Below are 22892 nucleotides of genomic sequence, written 5' to 3' on the forward strand. Positions count from 1 at the left end.
CAATTGCCTTGTTTTATTGGTGCTGCTATATGTAAATGCATAAACTATATGCCATAAAATTTGTGAATGTGATGTGTTTGGAAAGAAACTATATATGATGTAGTGCTTTGAATAAAATGATATGCAATGCAGAAAGTAAAACCTAAACTAACCCAACCCTTAGATATAATATGGTTAAGGTGCATGTTGTTAATAGGGTCAGGGAGTTTTGTGTAGGTAGTTCATTGGCCTTTGTTTGAAGAGTCGGATAAAGATGTCTTTTCCAATAGGATATAAGGACTCAACTAAGTGTACACATTCAACATCTCCAATGTTGATTTCTTTAGTTTTTGTATTTTGTGGATCATCAGATGGAAATCCATCTCTGGAACCCATGAATCCAACTTTAGCATTATCATTTTTAAAGCAATCCAATTTTGGTAGATTCTCTTGCCCCCAACCTTTCAAGTGTGGGTATATGAGGCAAATAGATTCTAGTTCTGAAGTTGTGACATGAGCGGGTGTTATGCTTGTTTCTATTGATGCACTTGAAGAGGATGATGAAGTCAACCATGTGTTGATCTCATTAGTTGGTGTTATGCTTGTTTTTGTCACTACATTAGCATTTGATGATGGAACACATACAATTATTGACAAGTTGCTCTATGTAGTATGATCTAGATTGGTGATTTCATTGATAAGGGGTTCATGAACAACTTGTGTAGAAGGATTGGGATCATGAGGGCGATTAGGAGAAATGGCAAGTTCATTTGAGAGGGAATATTGTGAAGAACATGAAGGATTATGACATAGAGATGAAGGGATGGAGGGACCTTGATCAGGATTTGGAGAAATAATGGGATCTTGTTTAGGACATGAAGGTAAAGGTATGCTTTGATCTTGTCTTGGAAAGGGGTTATTATGAAGGATAGAAGGGATGTCTCGATCTTGCTTAGGAGGTGGATGTTGGATGGGACTTGAAAGGACACTTTGTTCTTGAGACGAAAGGGTATTATTATGAATGGAATAGAAAAGAGCGAGGGGATCATCATAAGATTCTTGGTCTGTGGGATCTTGATCAAAAATTGGGTAGGATGGAAGGGTTTGTTCTTGATCTTTATTTGTTTCAGGACTCATTTCTTCTGATTTTGGATTATCCTCTTGACATGAGGAAGGAGTTGGGATATGCATGTGAGATTCTTGGAAGGTTTCAACATTTTGTCTTGATGAGGAAGGATTTTGAATGGGACTCTCTGTGATAGGAATATATGATGTGATTGGGTCTTGAATTTCTGAAGCATGGAAAGGACTAGCATCATGACTTGGATTTGATTGGATTTGTATTATGGATAGCCCTTGGGAGGTTGTGTTATTAGATAGAGATGACATGGATTGGTCTTGTGTGACTTCAAGGGATGATGAAATGATGGATAGATATGGTTGATTTGGGATTTGGTTGAAAGGGATTTGATTTTGGTTGAAAGGAGTATGATTTTGGGTGAAAGATATTTGATTTTGGTTGAATGAATTTTGATTTGGACTTTGGTTGAAAGGGCTTTGATTGTGGTTGAAAGAGGTTTGAATGTTGGGTTGGTGTGAATTTTGATTTGGACTTTGGTTGAATAGGGTTTGATTTTGGTTGAAAGAGGTTTGAATGTTGGGTTGGTGTGAATTTTGATTTGGACTTTGGTTTAATAGGGTTTGATTTTAGTTGAAAGGGGTTTGAATGTTGGGTTGGTGTGAATTTTGATTTGGACTTTGGTTGAATGGGGTTTGATTTTGGTTGAAAGAGGTACTTTGAATGTTGGATTGATGTGATTGGTATGATTGATATAGTGGGTTGAAAGAAAAATAAGGTTTACATGACTCTAATGTTGGTTGAACTGAGGTAGGAACAATTTTGTTGAAGAATAAAGGTTGGCATGTTTGAATGGTCTCACAAGAAGAAGGTTGGCCTGATACTGATTCCCTCGTGGTCATCACTTCTCTCATCATTTTTTCTAACCAACCCCTATGGTTCTTTGGACTAGTCATGTCTATCATTTGTTGTTGCAAAGTCTTGATCTGTTGAGCTAAGGTTTCTATGGATGGCGATGGAATAGGAATGGAAGGGATGAATCCTCCACCTTCCCTACAAAATGTATAATGCCAATTCATGATTTTTTCTTGATTGGTTTGGACCTAGGATCACAACATGTAAGATGTTTTCTCCATTTCTCTAAATGTGAAAATGTTTGATTGAACTTGACCAACTTGTTTGAGTTGAGGTTGAGTTTGATCGATCCTCTGATTGTGTTTTGGAAGTTTGGGGTATGACTTTCTAGGATGATTATGCAACTGATGATGAACTAAGATAGATGTATATAAGGACCAATTTTAAGGTCATATATGAGGATGATAATGAGGATGTAAATGAGGACTATGCAACTTCTAAGGATGATACAAGGATGATAATAAGGACGTAAATGAGGACTATGCAAGGACCAAGGATGATACTTAAAGAAATAAAGGAGGACTATGCAAGGACTAAGGACGATACTAAGGACGTAATTGAGGACTATGCAAGGACTACCTATGGTCACAAGTGTGTAAAAATTTGAGTTTGCGCGACTATCTGACATTTCAAAATGAACTTTGTTTTCAGTAATTCTTTGTGTAGGACAAGTTTTGTGGTTTTCCAAGTCTGAGAACAATTATTTAGAGGTAGATATAGCTGATTGAACTGGTTTTCAAACAATCTATGAGAATTCAGAGAGACGTAGGATAGGGCCTGAAATAGCTCAAATAATTGACTCAATACTGGTCTGATATAATGATACATAAAAAGACACATAATATAATCTTAGGCTGGAAAGTGGAACCATTCAATGAGGCCCCTACAACAAAATACTGAAACAAGACAGACAGATAGAGAGTCTGGCAACACTGGCTCCACTCCACAACACACACTTCTCGGGCATGCCAGTCTCTCTTACCCCAAAGATCCAAAGATCTTATCACCAAGGGAATTTTGTCTCATAATGTAAGGTACATGAGGGGTATCTATGGGGTACGATCCACACTCCCAGAATCACCGAATGTAGGATTTTGGGTTACTAAGTTGGTTCTTCTTGTAAAATTTTGAGGGGTTTCGATCCAACGACGGATTCTTAGAGCAAGCCACTTAAGACTTTAGTTGAGCTTATCGACGCAGGAAAGGCCCCCACATACGTCGAATTCACTCAACACTCTACCGCCTGACCAGTATATTTATATAGCGGCTCGAAAAACCCGCTCAAGAGAACGTTGGGAGAGAAGATATCCCCAATGCATCCCAATTTGAAGTACCTCTGTAGGGTGATGAAATATCTAGTTAAAGATACCCCTCACTACTTAAAATAAAATAAAATTGGGCGTCGTTGTCACATTCTCCCTTTCTCCCAAGACCTCGAAGGCGGGTGGAAAGGTAGTTAATGCAACAATAGGTCCACCCCAAACACAATAAAAGATTCTTTCCCTTAAAGAAATGAAAAATAAGTTAATCTTTGAGCAGCCTGATTCACGTCCATTTTAAGAACCCAAATTGAGGTGTTAAACAAGCATGTGCATGTCAATTTTAAAAATCAAACTGAAATGTGAAGGCATGCATGTCAATTTTAACCATTGTTAATTTTAAGCCTGAACTGAAGTGTTGTACATGCATGTCCATTTTAACCATTGTTAATTTTAAGCCCAAAACTGAAGTGTTATACATGCATATCCATTTTAAACCATTGTTAATTTTAAGCCCAAAAAAATGAAGTGTTATACATGCATGTCCATTTTAAACCTTTGTTAATTTTAAGCCCAAAAAATTAAGTGTGAGAGAATGAGCATTTATGATATAATACTAATTTGATCCTCTCTTTAAATTCACCACAGGCTGCAAACAGATAATTAGTAACCATATAAAATCCACAGAAAATAGAGAAATCAACTATGACAAAAATGAATGAGTGACGATACCTGCGCGATTGCATGATTCTGACAAAGCGATTGAGTGATCCTAACATATCGATTGTGTGATGCTAACATGGTGATTGTGTGATACACATGCAGACAAAATAAAAAATAAAAAGTAAAGCTAATTTTGATCTGAAACCTACAAAACAGATTGTGATGCTCTAGCAAGATCTCTCATCATCCATTCTATATTAATCAAATCATATTTCACCCTATATGAGAGAACTAGGCTATTGTATCTGTCGATGGCTGGTTGGTCTTCTAGATCTTGTATCTTCTTTGCTACTTTGAGGATTCATTGATAGCATTTGGCTTGTCTTCTTTGCTCCTTTGTCCTCCTAACACTTGAAATTACGAATTGTACCTTACATGCCATAAAATGTCATATACAAACATGTAATAAAAATAAATTGTTTTCAGATTTACCCAATTTTATGCAGAATTACACAGAACAAAGAACAAAAAATAAATAAGGACAAAATCAACAGAACAACAATATCCCTAATGAATGTGTGATCCTATCAGAGTGATTGTGTGATACTGTAAGGGTGTTTGTGTGATGGGTTCCACACAAATGCATATCCCTGTCTGCTCGATTGTGTAACCCTGTGCATGCGATTGCATGATGATGCAAACAAGATTGCATGATGATGAGATATGCTTTGAAATCCATGCAAAACCTACAAAAAATGAAAAAACCCATACGATTTGCAAAAATCACACATAAAACAGAGAAGGTTAATTAATCGTTGTTCTCGTTGGGTTCACCGAAATGTGCTATGCTCAAATTCATCATTGCTAAATAGGAAATAAGGAAAATCATGAATCCCTTAACTATCTAAGCAATTCAAACATAAACCAATGAAATAATGCAATTAAGAAATGAGAATGTAAAATATATTAATCAAAACTCCCTATTCCATGATCGCATATGGCTTCCATTGTTCTTCTCCTCTTTGTGGTATGATGGCTCTCAGATATCGCGTTGTCAACCTGCAATTGACACAAAGATTCAAAGTTCGTGATTGTTGAGAATGGATATTGAATGCTCAATTTATAGATTTTTGAATGAGATTGATTGAAAGGTGGAACTCAGGTGAGCTCACATGCTGATTGATAGTTGAACTACTGATTTAGAAGTGAAACATAATAGATTGAATAGATCAAATGAGTCAATTGATTGAGAAAAAGCTAACTGAAAGAAGAAAAAGGGTGATTGGAGGAAATAAAGAAAAGGAGATAGCTAACTGATTGAAAGATGTTTGAGAGCTTTATTTAGAAAAAGCTAACTAAAAGATGGCAATAGGAATTGGAGAGATAATTGAATTAATTAATTAATTGATTGAATTAATTAATTTAGCATGTGCTTGCACTTTGACTTAGATTTTCAATTTAATCTTTGCATGAGATTTAATTCAAATAATTGAATTTATTTTAAATTCAATTTATTATTTGAATATATTTAGAACTTGACTTTGATTTTCAATTTGATTTTTGAAATCATGCACATGTATTTGAAATTAGAAGAAATAGAATTAGAAAAATTAATGAAATTAAATGAAATTAGAATTTGGGGGTTTGGAACTGGAATTAGAAAAATTAATTAGTTAATTAAATAATTTAAAGAAACTATTTAATTATTTAGAAATTGACTTTAATTAAATAAGAAAAATTATTTAAATTAAAGGATTAAATCATAATTAATTAAATAATAAATATTTAACTAATATTTAGAAAAGGGTTGAATGATTAATTGAATAGAGATAGAAATAGAGAATGATTTTTTTAATATTTTTTTTTAATGATAAGGGCTATCGATAAGGGGATAACGTCCTTGTATTAATTAAAAACAGGTTACAAAAAGGCCTCACAACCTAATAGCAAGACCGCAGTCGACACTACTACCCATCTATACCAGAATATAAAAACACACCAGTGGACAAAGCTAGACTTAGTCCTAAGACATATTATGAACCACCATTGAGGGTCTGCATGATGACCCCAACAAACTCTCCAATATTAGTTACATTTTCAATAGCCCCAGCCGAGAAACACCATGTCTCTGAGTTTGTAATTCTGCGAAATGGGGCCATGTTCCCATTCTGCATAGCGCACCTGAAGACTTCCCAAGCATTCTCCCCAAAAGTTCTCATCATCTCCTTCAGCTCTTCCTTCTCTACCCGTCTGCGCTTTACCCTGCATTTTTCACTGTCTTTTGAATCATCACTCCCATCATTTTAAATAGAGAATGAATTTATTTAAATAATAAAGATTATTTAAATTGGGGAATTAATCATAATTAATTAAATAATAAATATTTAATTAACATTAGAAAGTGATTACATGATGATAGAATTAAAAGTGAATTATTAGTAAGATGATGAGAAAATATGAAAATAGAAGAATATGATTAATTAACTTAATTAAATAATTAAATAATATTTAATCAACTAGACAAATAATTAGCACATGATCAATGAGACATTTCTAGGTGTCTACATTTGCCCCTCTTTGAGACAATGTCAAAAAGATGTTGTTTCAAAGAAAACAAAAAAAATTCCCGCCCTAGTATGCCTTGGTACCACTGTATAGTGTAGGTGCCTACACTTTCATCACCCATTCAACCTCAGCTTTAGTACCAAATGATAAACCCCAGGCCACTAGCATTGACACAATGCCCGTGTTGGTTCTGTATCGAAATTCAAACACCAAATACTCCCGACCCAAAAGATGTTTGATGATGTTCAGAAAAACCTCCTCATGATAGAAGAAAAATGCCACCCAACCGCTTATCAGAGATAACCCCAAGGAAAGCCAATTGTTGCTTGGTGGAATGAAGAGTGAAATTGGCCTCCATCGTCACCCAAAGTAGAAATACACAATTTTCACCACACCTCGCCCTCACTTCAAACTAGGAAAGACTTCACAAAATGTAGTCAGAAATATAGAAATTTTTAAATATAGATGAAGACAACCCCTTCGCACGGTGTAAAACATGCCACCCCATTTGCAACCAATCACAAAAACATTAGTCATAATGATAATTTTGGGTGGTGACTCAAATTAAATGATAGAGTAAGATCGACACAGAGAGAAAAAAGAAAAGAGAGCAAATTAATGAATAGTGCATGTTTAAGGCAAGAAAAATCATGTCAAAATACTACTCAGGCAGCCCAAGCCACATCAACTTTTGAGCTATCCCACCACTAGATCATTTGGGGGTCCAATTTACATGCCAAATTGGACAAGGCATTGACCTCCTCGTTGCCTTCCCATCGGAAATGTGAAATTTTGAAGTCTTGAAAAGAGTTTTATTTTGAACAAATAATTGACACAAACTTATTAATACACCAACATTAGGAGGATCCACCTGAAATTGCATCCGTAACAATCTTAGAATCTCCTTCAAGATGAATTTTTGGAATTTTAAGATTACAGGCTAGTTCAATTGCCATCACCACAACTTGAACCTCAACCTCATTATTCGTACCATTTTGCAACCTTTGAGCACCTTTAAACATGATCTTGCCCTCTTCATCTCGAGCAACACAACCAACGCCCGAAACACCAAGATTTCCTCTTGAAGCACCATCAAAATTAATCTTTACCCAACCTTTCTCCGACCTAATCCAAACAAATGCAGAAGAACAAAAAACACTAGGATTTATCCTAGAAAGATCATTAACAAGCAATTTATTTAATTAATTCACTAGTCTCTTTCTCTATTAATTAAATAAATATTTTAATTTATTTAATTAATTCACTAAGCCTCTTTTTTTTAGTTTAACTAAATATTTATTATTTATTTAATCCTTCCACCTCTCTCCTAAATTAAATAGATATTTTTAATTAATTCACTAAGCCTCTTTTTTCTAATTTAACTAAATATTTATTATTTATTTAATCCTTCCACCTCTCTCTTAAATTAAATAGATATTCTATCTATTTAATTTATCTAGCATTTCTTCTATTAATTAAATAAATACTTTTATTTATCTAATTAATTCATTTACCTTTTTCTTCTTACCCATATGACAACACCTTTCCCTAAATTACCTACTCCTCAATCTTAGCCCTTCATTTCAAATTAACCTCTTAATTTTATTCATCCTTATCTTCTACCTTTCCATCTCTTAATTTCCTCCCTTCATCTTTACCTACCCTTCAATCCTATTGATTCTCTTTCATCTATGTGATCATGGCCATTTATCTTTTATCCTCTTAATCTAAACTGTTGATTCTCTTTGAGATTTCTATAAAAAAGGTTTTCTCCTTCCATTTTGTCATCCATAATCAAACAATCATACTTACATTTTGTCAAAATCATTCTAACATACATCATTATAACGACATCCATTCCTCTTTGAGCTCTTGTGCAAGTGCAACATCATCAATGCAAGATCATGGAGGATAGGAGAACAATGAAGACAAGCCTATCATGGATGTAAAGGTATAATCTTTGTTTGTTTTATGTTTTATTTACATTGCATGATATATCTCTATTGAGTTTTATTGAATTAGCTTGTAGATCTAGGGTTTAGTGGTTGGATTTTTAGGGTTTACAAATAGATTCAAAGTTCAACATTAGATCGAGATCCATATCAAATTAATAAACTCATTGATGATAGAACTAAATACATTATCTTCTATTCCTATTCCTACATTTAGTTACTTGCAAAATATTATAATTATTAATTCTATTTCAATCATTATAATCAACTTATATGTATTTATACATTATGTTTTCTTTGACAATAAATATATGATAAAATTTTATTTTATATAATATAATATATTTATATATTTTTAATGACAGAAAACAAAATTAAAGATAAACCCCTCAATGTTTAAATGAATGATTTCAATTTTTATTAGCTTTAAATTAAAAACATCATAGCACCTTTCCCAAGATTTTTTTGGCAAATAAACCCCCGCTGAAGACCAATAAAAGACCAAATCTTAAAAACCTAGGGAACCATCCTAGCAATCGAATACCTACTTTATCCAATTTATAACAACACTATACTATGCATCTCCGAGGACCCCACAATTGTCTTCCCTAGTCTTTCTAAGCATTTTCTTCCAATGAAAGAACAACGAAAATTTGTTAAAGTTCCGTCTATCCTTGCCCTTCTTAGTGCCGAAAAGTACATAAGCTAGATAACCAATGGCAATCAAGCTTCCTGTACAGGCTACAGAATGGAATAATTCATTCTAGCATATTTACCATGGTACTCTATTCTAGCGATGTTATGAGACACGGTAGCTTTGGATTTTCTCACACTGAGCTGTTGCTGATACTGACATTTAGAGTTTCTTATACAGCTGATAAAGTGAACAGTCATGTAACAAAGGAAGTGACCCCGAGCTTTCTGAAACTAGATTCCGCCCCAAAAGCTGTCCATAATTTGTATATTACTAAATATTACACATACAATTCTTGGGCTAGAAGAAAAAATTATATGAAATGTGATATGGAAATTGGGGAAAACATAAGCTTGATAAATGGGATTGAGTGAAAGATGGCAAAGCTCCGGAGATCTCAAGTTTGACAAGGCGTGAAATTTGCAGCTACAGCAGAATCCACTTGTAAGTAGTTATTCTCCTAATTTGTTAGTTAAACTGGGCCAAAACTGAGCTGATATAGTTCTCTAGCATTTCATGGTGCATGCATTTTCTTTACTTCGACTTAAATTGTGAATTGAAGAATCGTGTACTTGCTTAATCTTTAGGTTCAGTGTCGAAATTAGTTTGAACTGGGAGATCACTTCTGTTGCCTAGCTGCTTCACAGGTATCAGAGGGTCAATTATATTTTGTCACTTTTTTATTAAGCATTGCATTAAAGTTTGTTCCAGCAATTTATCTCCAGAGGATGGGATCATATGCCAGATATCATATATTGTCCAGAGGTCAATGTGTTTGTACATGCGTTATTGTGATTATATATTATAGTGTATGTCTCTGATTGTGGTCATTTTAATGTAGTTGTAATTATTGGGAGCTTAGCCATGGATAGCCGTCGGAGCATTCAACTATCAAATTTACCAGTAGTACAAGATACAAAAGGGCTAGTTCAACAGCTGGAAGAAATTACTGGGAAGGGCACAGTTATTGCATGTAAACTGAGAACACCCAAATCTAACAAGTCGAGGATGTATGCTTATGTGCAATTTGCAAGCCACGAGTTAGCAAAGCTAGTCCATGGTTTGGCAAGCAAAGGTCGTATTATGCTAGGTCAGAACAAATTAACGGCTCAATATCTAGAGAGAGACATTGTATCAAAGCCAAGATCGATGCCAACTCGTATTGAGGAAGGGAAGCTTTATATGGGCAATTTGATATCTCAGAATGTATTCTCTTTTCTATGGAATTCTGGTAATTCTGTTGCTGTCGAATTTGGATTTGACATCAGGAAGCTAAGTATCTTTCTCAATGAGCGGTATATTGATTACAAGTTGGAGCTCGCCTTTAGAGATATTCGTCATCTACATCTCCGTAATGCAAGGGGTTCGAAGCTTCTTTTGGTTCAGGTTTGTTCATCAGGGCTTCTCTTCCCTTCTTTTGTTCTGGTCATAGGGGCTACATATTTTAGTATATACAACCTTTTAATTTCGATATTAATGTGTTGAATACCAGCACTAAAAACACGATGCTTATGCCTGTTACCATATGAAGTGTTAAATTATACATGGAGACATCTAGTGAGTTCCTTCGTCACACAACAAAACCCTTGCGTTGGTTATATCTCACACGACGTACCTGCATTGCTTCACTACCAAAGGATATTTCTTTCTGAAAAATTTGAGTACACAGGTCTCCATAGAGTCATGTTTTATCAGTTTTATTGAATTGAACAATTCTAAGATGTATGGTCTTGTTTAAGGAAAATCTAGCCTTCATTTGCATAGATGAATATAATATCTTCTTTTCATGTTGCATGGATCAATATAATATAATTCTGTAACGCACTGGTCATGTGCTAATGAACATTGCAGTGGAACAGTGATTAAATGACTTGAAGGAAATCTGAAAAAGGACTAGGGGAAGCACATACACTGACTGATTGATAATAGAAATATGTTTCCCCTTCAAAGAAACTTACGCAGTTACTAGCACCCAAGTGTTACATTCAATAAATCTAATTCTTATCAGGTGTTAGGATGCCAATAATAATGACAATGCTTTGTTCTATGCTCACCACATAGTTGTAATTGGTCATGCCCAACATTTTTGGGTAAGTGGGTGAACCCTTGGGCACTAGGCCCTGCCAATCTTTTTTGTAACTGGGAAGATCACTCGTGGGTTAAACAGGCCCTCCCACATTTTTGGACAATGCAGTTTCGTCCAACTATTTGGGCAATGTGCTTAGGTTCAATGTATCCACGCTGTTTGATAGGATGAGACAGGGATGACATAAATAAATTGGTTTACGGTAAAGTCTTTGAAAAGAGGCTTGTTCCCAATAATTCGATGTCAGGTTATGCTTTATGAACTCTCTTATTTTTTTGGCGGGCTGAGAGAATGAACTCTCATTTTTTTTCCCTCAGTTGGGTGTGAGAATTAGGGCTGAAGGTGGTGCCCTATTTGAGGCCATTTTTGGAGCTTTGATCATTCATTCAGGTTATTAATGTTTGGAGTTTTTGGCTGTAGCTTCGCTGAAAGCTTTCTTCTGGGTTAGTGAGGACGAAACCACTTGCTGATGACATCTTCTGCATTGTTGAAAGATACAGTCTGGGAGATTTGAGGTGTTTATCATACAGGCAACACGTGAGTTTATCAGAATAATTGCATCTTCCTTTAGCAGGGCTGTTGCAGACTTGTTGAAGCTGTTTGGACAGACTTGAAAGTGTTTAATCAGACCTATTTGTGGCAGTTAGGGGCTGGAGACATCCTTCTAACATTCTATTGGCATTTGGCATTCAAAGTTGAAGTTGTGGGACCCAGATTTGGGGAATTCGCAGGTCTGATTTCATTACAGCAGTGAGTACAAGTCAACAACTTTTTCTGGGTATGTTTGATTTAGATATGTAGGGGTATTTATCAATTTGGGTTGCTGTTGTATTGGAGAAAAAACCATTATTTTGATCAACATCTAAATTTGGAATTTTTTGCTGTAATATTGAATGATATTTACATTGTTTCAGAATTTGTATTTTCTGTTATTTATTATTGTTTCCAGCTAAATCATCAACAACGAAACAACAATGCTCCCTTATGTATTTTTTCTGATGAGCAAATTGCAGACGTGGGTTCTGTGCCCATTTGTATTAATAAAATAAGCTTTTTACATAGTTCTGTTACATTGCTATCATTAGCTTCCCCTCAAGATGACAAAATGGGGAGCCTTGCTAACCCTAAAAACTATTACAACATGCTATATTGCTTCCTATTAATTAAAAAATGGAGCATTCTTTCTAACTTGATCCTAGACAGCTACATTTAACATAATTTATACCTGTTTCATTTGTTATGTAGAAGAAACCTTTGTCCAAGTACTCCTTCATGATAAACTCTTGGAGCCAGTCAAGCCTCTCTACCAGATCCAACCCCAAAATCCTTTTCAGGAATAGAGCACACTTTCCTCTGAGCTAGTGATGTTAGGGCAAGTTAGAATGCATTGTTGTGAAGACTAGTGGAAAGTGCTTGACCTCCATTTGTAGGCTTTGATTTTATAAAAGTTAGTAGACAAAGGAGTTCCTTGACTCTCTGCAATTATTTTCAAAACATCATCTAGAGGTTTCAAACTATTCGTTTTCATAGCTCTTTCGCTGAGTCCACCCTCTCCCCTACAATGAGAGAGCCAGAAACATGGACAGAATGTCTGTATTAACCCTATATCTATGATTGGTATCCATGAACGCTTTCTTGAGCATTCCCTTAATCACGTGGAGGATCAATACGTGGTGGGTCTTGAAGGCATATCTCCCTTAAGAACGACATTCATCTGTGAGCGCAGGTTAACCAAATAGGTGTGTCCATACTTTGTGGCTCAACACTTGCAAATGCACTTGTGATGACCAAATCCTTTGTTGTGGATTTAAGTGAAAGCCAAGGCCTCCCTCACACAACATTTAATGCGAAGGTGATTTAAGATCATAAAACCTATCCTAGCTCATTATCGGCCTCACCTAGAAATGATTCTTATTGATCTCCTTTGTTATCGCCATGATTATTTAGTGTCGGAATAATGAGCATCAGCATGTAATTTAAGTACGATTGGACTTCCATATGGTTAGCTAGCTTAGATGTGTGGGGAGATGAAGATGTGGTATTGTTATATCTTCCAACTAGGATGGAGATCATAGATCTTCGCCTCCCCCGATGTATGGGAGTAATTTTCATCAAAAGCACTCAAAAATCCTTATGTCCTTTGAGTCAATATTTTGTTGATGTTCTCCCTGCTACGTGGCTGATTAGACAACTGTCCTTACCATCAATAGTGTTGTTGGCTTTTTCTTCAACCACAAAATTGGCTTCCTTGTAAGTGTGTTTGGTAGTAAATTCTTCAAATTGGGCCAACAGGACCCTTGCTACCTTGAACAAAGTCTCTAACCTTAGCTGCGAAGTTTATTAGTTCAGATGGCATTGATTATTATCATTGAATCACCCTCAATTTCGAGTTTTGATATGTTGAGTTTCTGACCCATTTGCAGGCCTATTATCAATGCTTGCATTTCAACTTCATTGTTAGTCCCAATTGGCAAGGGATGGGATACCTCTCCTGTGATTAAACCCTTCCAATCTCTTATTACACATATGGCTCCAAAAGCCCTCATATTGCCATGCGCCAGGCCCACTAAAGTTCAGCTTATGCCACTTGTTTTGGGGGATTGTCCATTTGGCTTCTTTTCTCTGTTTTAGGGTGTCAACACCCCCTGCCCCATTAATGGGGGGAACTTCAACTTTGTTTAGAAAAGAGGTCAAAGAGAGGGCTTTGTCTTGAAATATTTGTCCGTTTCTCTTTCCATAACTCCTAGATTAGGATTAATGGGTTAAAAATCCACAAACATGAGAAAGATGCACATTCGAGAGGGGCGTCAGCCAAGCCTCAAAGAGACTAAGGATGTCTTTGGGTAGAGTCCCATTCCATCCTAGCTTCACACGCAACCATCTCCAACATTCCCGTGCAAATCACCATCCCAATAAGAGGTGATCCACATTCTCTTCACTTTCCATGCACATTATAGATCTAGAGGGGCCATGAAAACCAAGCTTCAAGAATTTATCTGCTGTAAGGATTCTTTTCTGTAGTGTCGCCTATTGGTTCCTCCAACTGTTTATCTAAATCCCTCTAAAGATTTGCCAACTTCTCATGATTAAGGGTTTTAGGGCAGTAGCCAACTAACAGGAAACAATATGAATATTGAATTCTCTGCACACTAGGTTTTGCAAGACTAGGGAGGGTAATCTTATACAATACCTAAAACATACTTCACTTAAACAAATAAGGTGTTGCAGTAATAGAAAGCTCTCACTTCTGTAATATCCCTTGCAAAATCTGATTGAAAATTTCTGATTTAAATGCTCAAGGAGTATCGTCAAACACTTGTCATGAAACCTCTAATTCACTGCAATTTGTTTCAGACTGATTTTGCTTGCTTGAAATGGTCACAAATGATGTTTAAATGCTTGCAAATTAACACTACAATGTCTGAACAAAGAACTAGATGCAAATGCAACCTTTTTTGATGTATGTAAATGAATTTACATGTAAAATGCACACTTACAGCCAATGGACATTTTGTCGAACAATTGGCATGCATACTAAGAACGCACTAAAGATCAGAGTGCTGACATGAAACTCCTAACTTAAGACAGCTGCAATATAATTTCTAATTTATTAGTCCTTTCAAATTAACCTGAACATTACAATCATACCCGGAGTACGCAGCTAATGTCAAACTCAGGTTGCTTTGGCAATTTGCTACTGCTGGAGGGGTACAGCCAGCATTGGGAAGTGTGCCAGCACCTCAGACTGCAATCAATCTGCCCACCAATGATGTGCTTGGGCTGTCCAAACCCCTGCATCCCCTTTCCAATTTATTCCTGAATTTTATTCACCTCCAATCACAAAATTGTACTAACCCAAGATGGTATGGCTAGCAAAGGTTGTGCGGCTGGGCTGTAGCAGAAAGTACACGGCCTGTGGGAGCAACAAATGATATGCAGATTTGATATTTTGATCCTGCTTTCAGACCTGTTCATCCATCCCCTTCAACCGATTTGAACTGGGAAGAATTCTTACAAATTTAAGCATGATTAGAGCCTCTGAATTAAGCCCTCTTGTAGACCAAATTCAGAAGATATCTCACTCCCTCAAATGGCCACACACTGAAGATTATCCGTTCTCCAATGGCTGCTTGCACGCTGAAAACCCTGGCTTTCGCTTGCAGAGAGAAATTCACATAATAGATGCACACACAATAATAATCGAATTTCTTCTTGTTGAATATATATATAATCCTCAAAAGGTTCGATTTTCCTCCATAAATGCATTAATTAATATTAAATGACATTTAATATAAAAAATGCACCAAGTCATTTAATATTTGTCTTGATAATTGAGCCTCATTAATTAATTCAAAATGGCCCCATCTCATGATGCCATGACCCTCACTTAAGTTATAATATTAAATCATATTATAACTTAATAATATAAGCTCAAAACTATTAATGTTTATTTAAACTAAATAAACATTAATATCTCCATTATTACTCAACATTTTTGAGCGCCGTTTGAACTTGGAGCTGACATGATGAAGCTGCATACGACCATACCCCTTTACTAAAAATATCCGGGGTCCATCTCTAACATCTCTGACTTACTATAAATAGAAAGTAATGCATATAGAATCCAAATGAGGCCAAATGAAAGCCAAACCTACAAAACTCTGATCACTGGAGAAGCTGCATCCCTCAAAGGACCCTCTATCCAACCTTATTAGCCTATGAGGGTCAGTAATAGGCTAATCCCACTGAATATCTGATGTCAACAGAAAGGGGACATCACATCTTCTTCTAGATCCAGATTTTACAGTTTACTTAGAAATTGTGGCACAATGCTTGGATTTTCTCATTATTGGACTTGAGAGCATAATACCTACCTATAACAAAAAAGGAAATTCTGAAAGTAAATTGGATTTTTCATTTTAAAGTGTGATTCTATTTTGATTTAAGACCAAGACACGTGACTGGAGCCTATCTAGGGTTATAGAGTCAATAGTTGATAGCAAACACTATACACATGACAAATGAATGTTTATCGTAGAGTTCCCAGCATTATTAACTTGTAACAATACCCTCAATGAGTGATTCACCTACAGTTCTACTTTGACATCCATGACATTCCACCCATACCCTTATATTTTACAATAAGCTGCTTTAATCTTTAATTTGAAAAGAAGCAAAAAGTAAAACGTACACTATGGAAATACACGGAGATGAAACCAATAAAAACTTGTTTGTTAATTCAAAAGCTTTGGGTACATTAGCAATGGAGACAACTGAGATTAACACTCCAAAATTTTGTTTTCATTCTGATAAAATGTTTGCCATGTAATTCATCATATAGCAGTCAAATATTTTCTGCTATAGCACCTAAGACAGAAAACCTATACAAGACTACACTTGACTCCCTAAAACTCAGACCTTGAACCCTTTCAAAATGGCCCAGAATTCCCTTTTATAACAACAAGGGAGCAACAAGCTTAAGGCCATATACATTTGTCATATTGGTAGGTAACTGCCTGAAGACACAATATGACAAAAAACATTTTAAAGAATACACTAAAGACAAAAACTTGATCTTCCTTTGCTGCAGATGGTAGTTGAGGCATTATTGTTGTTGATGACCCTCCTGCCATGATTGCACATTGATCCAAAATGGATTTGATCTCCTTTGATGAAGTTGCAATTCATTAATTCTCTGTCTGATGATGTGGCACCTGAAGCTCTCTTTGTTGACAGATTGAAATGCAGACCAAATCCTTGTATTAACTTCATCTCAAAATTCAAAATTGGAGTAGCTCTGGAGATGACCAATTGAAATGTAAATCAAAATTTGCATTTACTTTTCTCTGATGCCAATCTTCAAACATGCTATCGGAGGTTGATATTTTGATCAAAATTCCAAAAAGCTGAGTGTGACAAAAATTACATTGGCAACTTGCAATGTTTCTTTTGCCACTGAATACACAGGATGTCATGTGGCCACTAGAATGCAAAAATCTGCTGGAGATTGACTAAGTGCTGCTGCCACTTACTATCCAATGTTGCCCTGGCCTCAATGATGAACTTATCAAAGCCATGCACCAATGCAATGATCCTATCCATTGTGTTGTTAAGAATATTGAGATCTAATTTATCTCTGGAATCAGCAAATGAAAGAATTACTGGTACTAGTAAATCTAAATCAAAATTCCACTCATTGTAATCCCTTATTTGGTGATTGGCATCTAGGATGTTGGATTGGTCCAATGATGTAGAGTCTGAAAGAATTCCAATTTTGACTTCATTTGTTGCTTTGTCTTCTAAAGATTTCCAAATTCTTTCACAACTGAAGTCATTTTCTCTGTTGGCCTCAAGGCCTCTCGAGCATCTGTCTGGTATTGAGTGACTTGGCATATTATTGACAATGTGGCCCTCTTAGGTGACCACCCATAAAAAATGGGCCTGAGCAATGGAAAATTTTCCTTACATTTTTCTGTATAACTGCCATGTATATGCTCAAGCTTATTCAATTATCTTTTTTACTCTGTACCTGAGTAGCTCCTCTAAGGCAGCCAAAATATGCATTTTGCTTTCCTTTCTTGCCTTGTGGATTTCCTCCTCCAAAATCTTCAATTTTTCATACAACTTGCTCCTTGTATTGAATAATGTTTGTGGAAGTAGGGGATGTATACACGACAAGAATTGAGGAACCTGAAGGTTGCTTCAATTTTAGGTCTTCCTCAACCTGCTTATTATAAAATTTTACCACATTTTGCTCCAGTTTGTCAGTTCTTTCTTGCAAGTTTTTTGTTGCAACTTGACTAAACATAGTAGTATGAATTGCTAGTGTTGCTGCCTTAGGAATAGAGGTGTCTTTTATTACAAGTAGGCTTTCCTTCTTTTTTGATGTTATGCTATCTTGGGCTTTTGAGTGGTTGGGGCAATGGCCCAGAGTGCTATGGTTTCTAACTTTGGGTGGAAGCCTGACCCTCTTCTTCCTTGTTCTACTTCTTCCACACTAGAAAAATCTTCATCCTGCTGAACTCTAATTGCATCCAAGGCCAATGCAGAGGTGATATCCCAATCTGGGAGAAGAATGCCACTTTCTCTCACTATTCTCCTTCCTTCCTTAGGAGTAACATCCTTTGCATCAAATTTAACCTCTTTTAAAGTTGTCTGAGTTACTTCCTCATTTTGGGAAGGATCCACCTTCATCTTTGCTGTCTCTAACTTCTCTATGAATTCGTTTACCCTTAATTGGAGCCATAATGCTTTGAATTCTTGGATTTTCACAAACTTATCATCGTTCAAAAATTGAGCACATGCCAATGCTCTCACATCGGCCAATTCATCGGGCCCTGCCTCTCTGTGCATATCCACCCTATCTTCTGGTATTTGGGGATCTTTTATTTGTCTTGGTGGAGAAGGCATAGGCTGATTCATTTCTTCCTCTTTTCTAGGCACAACATTCTCTCCTATCCCCTCAGTGTCTTTTCTCCTGTAGCCATAGAGTACTCAACCTATGGTGGTTGTTCTGTTCTTTGTCTCTTTGATGGTTGCTGCTGTGGTGGACTGGGAGGAGGACCCTGTACTGATTGTGTATCAGGCTCAACAATTACTACACCTGTTGGCCTTGGTGCCTGTGCAACTGGAGGAGGTTGGTTAGTAGGCCTACTCTCTAACCTGGGAGCTTTGCCAGATAATTTCTCAAAATTGGTCAAAATTTTGTTGATCCTCTCCATGGGATTAGTTATATCTACATACATCCCCTCATATCAAGATTGTTCCTTTTCCTTTGCTCCTCTCCCTTTTGGATAATCTCCCATTTTTCATCTCTTAGTATATAATTCCTCAAAGGATTGGCAGTTCTTGATGACATCCTCTGCATTTAATACTTGATGTTTGAAGCAGTCTCTCGTTATTTGCACCCTTAGCTTTTGGATGAACCCCAAAGGATCAAAATTCCCGACTATTGCAGACTCCAATTTGTACCTCGAGGATAGACTATATATGTTCTAATCCTTCCCTTGCAGTGAATCAACAAAAATCATGGTAGATGGCAGAAATGTCCCTTTCTTTTGTCCTTCGAGGTGCATTTTCTCAGCCTCATTCATTTGCCACATGTATACCAAAAATGCTATCCTCCACGGCACATACTTTGGCAAAATGTGAGGAGGAACAGGGCACCCATACAACCTGAAAACAGTGTGATATGTATGCAGTTTCCAATCATCACAGTTGTTATTGATACCCAAGTCTGGGTTCCTCTCATGTGGCCTCAGCATTGTCACAATCTCTGGGGTAAGTCTGTTTATATCTGCTCCTATAAGGTCCATAATCCTTATGACAAAATGATTGTGAAATGCAACAAAATTAGCATTTTTACAATGCTTATCCCATATGTAAGTCCAACATTGGACATGCATCTTCTTATTGTTGTCATCATTCATTGTCACCTTAAGGCCCTTGTCCCATTCACCTCTCCCTTCATATGGTAAAAAGTAGTAGAATCTGAAATTAATAACTTTGTCATTCCTTTGGATGGCCATCAAACCTTTATGCAACTTATCTAGAGAGGAAGGTTGTGATATCAAACTCCACATTAACCATAGGGTTTTGAATGTCCATGCTCATCAACATAAGTTCAATTGGCATTCTGTAAAACCGTTGATTTCACTTCTCAATTGACTTGGCTGGCTCATTTTGTGTTCTTAGGGTTTACTACTTGAGGATTGCATGCTTCTTTCAAATACTACGATGCCCTAATTCTCATGTAAACAGACTTAGAATATTGAGAAGTGAAATTCAGACTTAGAATATTGAGAAGTGAAATTCAGACTTATAATATTGAGAAGTGAAATCAAGGGTTTTACAGAGTGCTACTTATTGATGGGATCCATTGCTTACAAGATGCATTTACTTGTCCACGCTTTTAAAAACCCTTGATTGATGCAGAAAAATTACCTTCTTCGCTCTAGGGAGTGCTTCAACTCTTCAATCAATGCACAATTTAAGGACCAACTTTCCAAAAATGGCATTTATTGGCAAAATTGGGTGGATACATCAATCTTTTCTGCCATTACTTCTTGCTCGCATGAGCCTTTTCTTTGACAAATAGCTGTAATCTGCATGTTTAAATATTCACCATTGATCTTACTTATTTGATGGCCACGCTTTGTTGGACATTTGCTCATCGAATTTGAAAATGGTTAGGCGAGTGAAAACAGACCACGTCACGTTTTACTTTCCATGTAGACATCCTTGTGACCAAAATGGAGCCATCTTGCAATCCCGTGGGACACCTTTGGTCCCACAATCTCTCCTCCATGGGGATGTGGGAAGCTATTGATTTCATGATATTTTGAGCATGACCATTGATCATCTTTAAAGCTTCTTTTTTAAAGTCTCAAGCCCTACTACCATGTGGCAACATCTTGCCAGCCCACAGGGGAAGCTCGGTCCCACTTGTTTCAGAGTAGGGATGCAGGGGCTGTCAAATCAAATGAGGCGTAGATATCTTTTCCTTATAAAACTGAACAATCTGCTGCCATGTGTTGTTCTCCTGTAGCCCCTTAGGGTTGAATAGTCTTCATGTTTAGTCCTGCGGGCTAGCGGGGATCGTTGGATCTTATTGATAAAGAGTGGGAGCTGTCGATCTTTATTCTTTTACAAGCTTTAATTCATGGGCGGAGCTCACCGATGATTGCCAAGTGTCGCACTCCCGTGGTCTTGCAAGGGTGATTGTGGTCCACCTTTATTCCTCCGTAGGGACCTGGGGAACCTTGGATCTTGAAGCGCTTGATCTAGGCCATTTCAAAAATAAAGAGCATTTGTAGCAACCCCTTGTTGGTTATGTGATATCCTTTCCTGCAGGCCTGCAGTGGTCTAAAAAAGGCAAGATAGCTCTCGCAGGGCTGTGACGAGTGCTTAAACATTAAGGAAAATAGCCATGTGGTGGACATGCAAGGGCTTCCCCACCATCCCGCAGGGCTTAAAATATAAAGGCTTAGCTCATGCTGGGTTGCATGGAACGGTCATAACTTAAGAAATTTATAACGCACATGCATAATTCATGCCTTAAGAAACCAAGTGATAGGCTTAGGGATAAAATAAAATGCTTTGCCAGTTCATGGGTAATTTCTTAGGCAAAAGGGGTTGGTAATTTCACGGTGATGGTAGACATAAGTGATAACTAAAATTGATAACCTGTAAACAAAGGTTAGAATAAGCTATCTCTTGGAGATGCTTGCTACTAAAATTTCCTTAATGTTCACATTTTGTCAAGAAGTAAAGAAAACCATTGTGTCATTACCACTTTTACAAAATTGTGCTTATCTTGTGTCTGACAATTCAATGTTATTTGTTTCATCAATAACAAATGCAACACACATATAATGAAATGTTCCTTAAGGACAAGGCTCTTTCATGTTAGGGTGACAATGTTTCGGCATTTGCCCTCAGGTTGAAACCCTGTAGGGCCAGTGGGCTCGGGGGTCTTGTGCCCCTGTTGGGCCATTGCCCTCATAGGCTTGGACCAATGGTTGTTAGGGGATGGGGCGCTATGTTTGTGGTCCCATAGGCTGGGTCCTGTTAATACCCAAAATTGAGGGTTCATTGAAATGATCAACTTACTGATACAGAATCATAAATATGATGTAGTTAATTCATCAAAATAATATAAAAGTCAATTACACAGCATACCAATCAGTAGTCTTCTTGTGAAGAACTACTATCCATGAGTACTCTTCTTAACATTTTATCAATCAATGATCCAATGTCATTTCACTTTCTTTCTCAAATGGAAGAACTCTTGGGACCATGAGCATGCTTCTAGATCCCCAGAAACATGCTTTTACAACTTTGTTATACCAAAACCAGTTTGGAAAACTTTCTGCAACCTTATTCCATGTTATTACAACGATTCAAAAATGCATGCTACATTCTTGCTACAGTGGTTCATCTTTCATGTGTATACCATGTGATAATCACACTAGATTTTTTAAAAAAAATATTTGCTAATCACTATGTAAGCTGAACATGAAAAATGACACAATAACATCTCTGCTGTTATGTAGATGTGCAGATGAACATAATTATGCCAACAAATGTGTATATATTTGCTTTTACAAAGCTAATAGGCATTACAATGCTCATGAAAAGTACTTGAATAGAATAGAACTGTAGAAAATTACTTCACAAAGTTGCCCATAATGCAATTAACCAACAGTCAGCTTTTAATGATGATGATTTACCTTAAATAGATGATCCTGGAAGGCAACAGTTGGTCTGAAAACAGACTGTATGCTCACTGTCATGCACAGAACAGCTAGGAATATCACTCAGTTATCTCCCAATCACAAACCCACACACTCAAATGGCCTTAAACCAGATCAACATCTTAACTCCAACACTCTCCAAACTTTCTGCAATGATGGTAAACAGGTATAATATGCTTGTCTGGGCTATGACATGTCTGAAATATGATTGGAATTGAGGTTGCAGGTCTGAAAATGACAACGAAAGCTACTGCTACAGGTTAGAGCAGCCACGCAAATCATCAAATACCCCTTCCAAACCAGCAGGAATACCACCCACATTGGCAAACAACAATGTGCACCACCTAGCAGCTCCAAAAACAATCCAAACCCTTGCAATGATGAAGAGAAACTCTGGAATAGGTCTGAAAATGCCCAAATGGAGACTGTTAAAAGCCTGGACAGCA

The 22892-nt window shown here is 36.7% G+C and overlaps 1 protein-coding gene across 2 annotated transcripts in view; it reads left to right on the top strand.

The window, feature by feature from the left end:
• Positions 1-9088: 9088 nt before the first annotated feature.
• Positions 9089-22892, top strand: part of LOC131064602 (probable RNA-dependent RNA polymerase 1) — a 78070-nt gene continuing 64266 nt past the window's right edge. Inside the window, exons 1-3 of one of the 2 annotated variants that reach the window (XM_057998790.2) lie at positions 9089-9549; positions 9693-9752; positions 9947-10491. In XM_057998790.2, coding sequence (XP_057854773.1) covers positions 9970-10491 — 522 coding nt within the window. In that variant the 5' untranslated portion in view covers positions 9089-9549; positions 9693-9752; positions 9947-9969. The remainder of the gene's footprint in view (positions 9550-9692; positions 9753-9946; positions 10492-22892) is intronic. The other variant, XM_057998791.2, reaches the window with a different exon arrangement.

This window comes from Cryptomeria japonica, chromosome 2 (genome assembly GCF_030272615.1).
Source record: "Cryptomeria japonica chromosome 2, Sugi_1.0, whole genome shotgun sequence".
Classification (NCBI taxonomy): domain Eukaryota; kingdom Viridiplantae; phylum Streptophyta; class Pinopsida; order Cupressales; family Cupressaceae; genus Cryptomeria; species Cryptomeria japonica.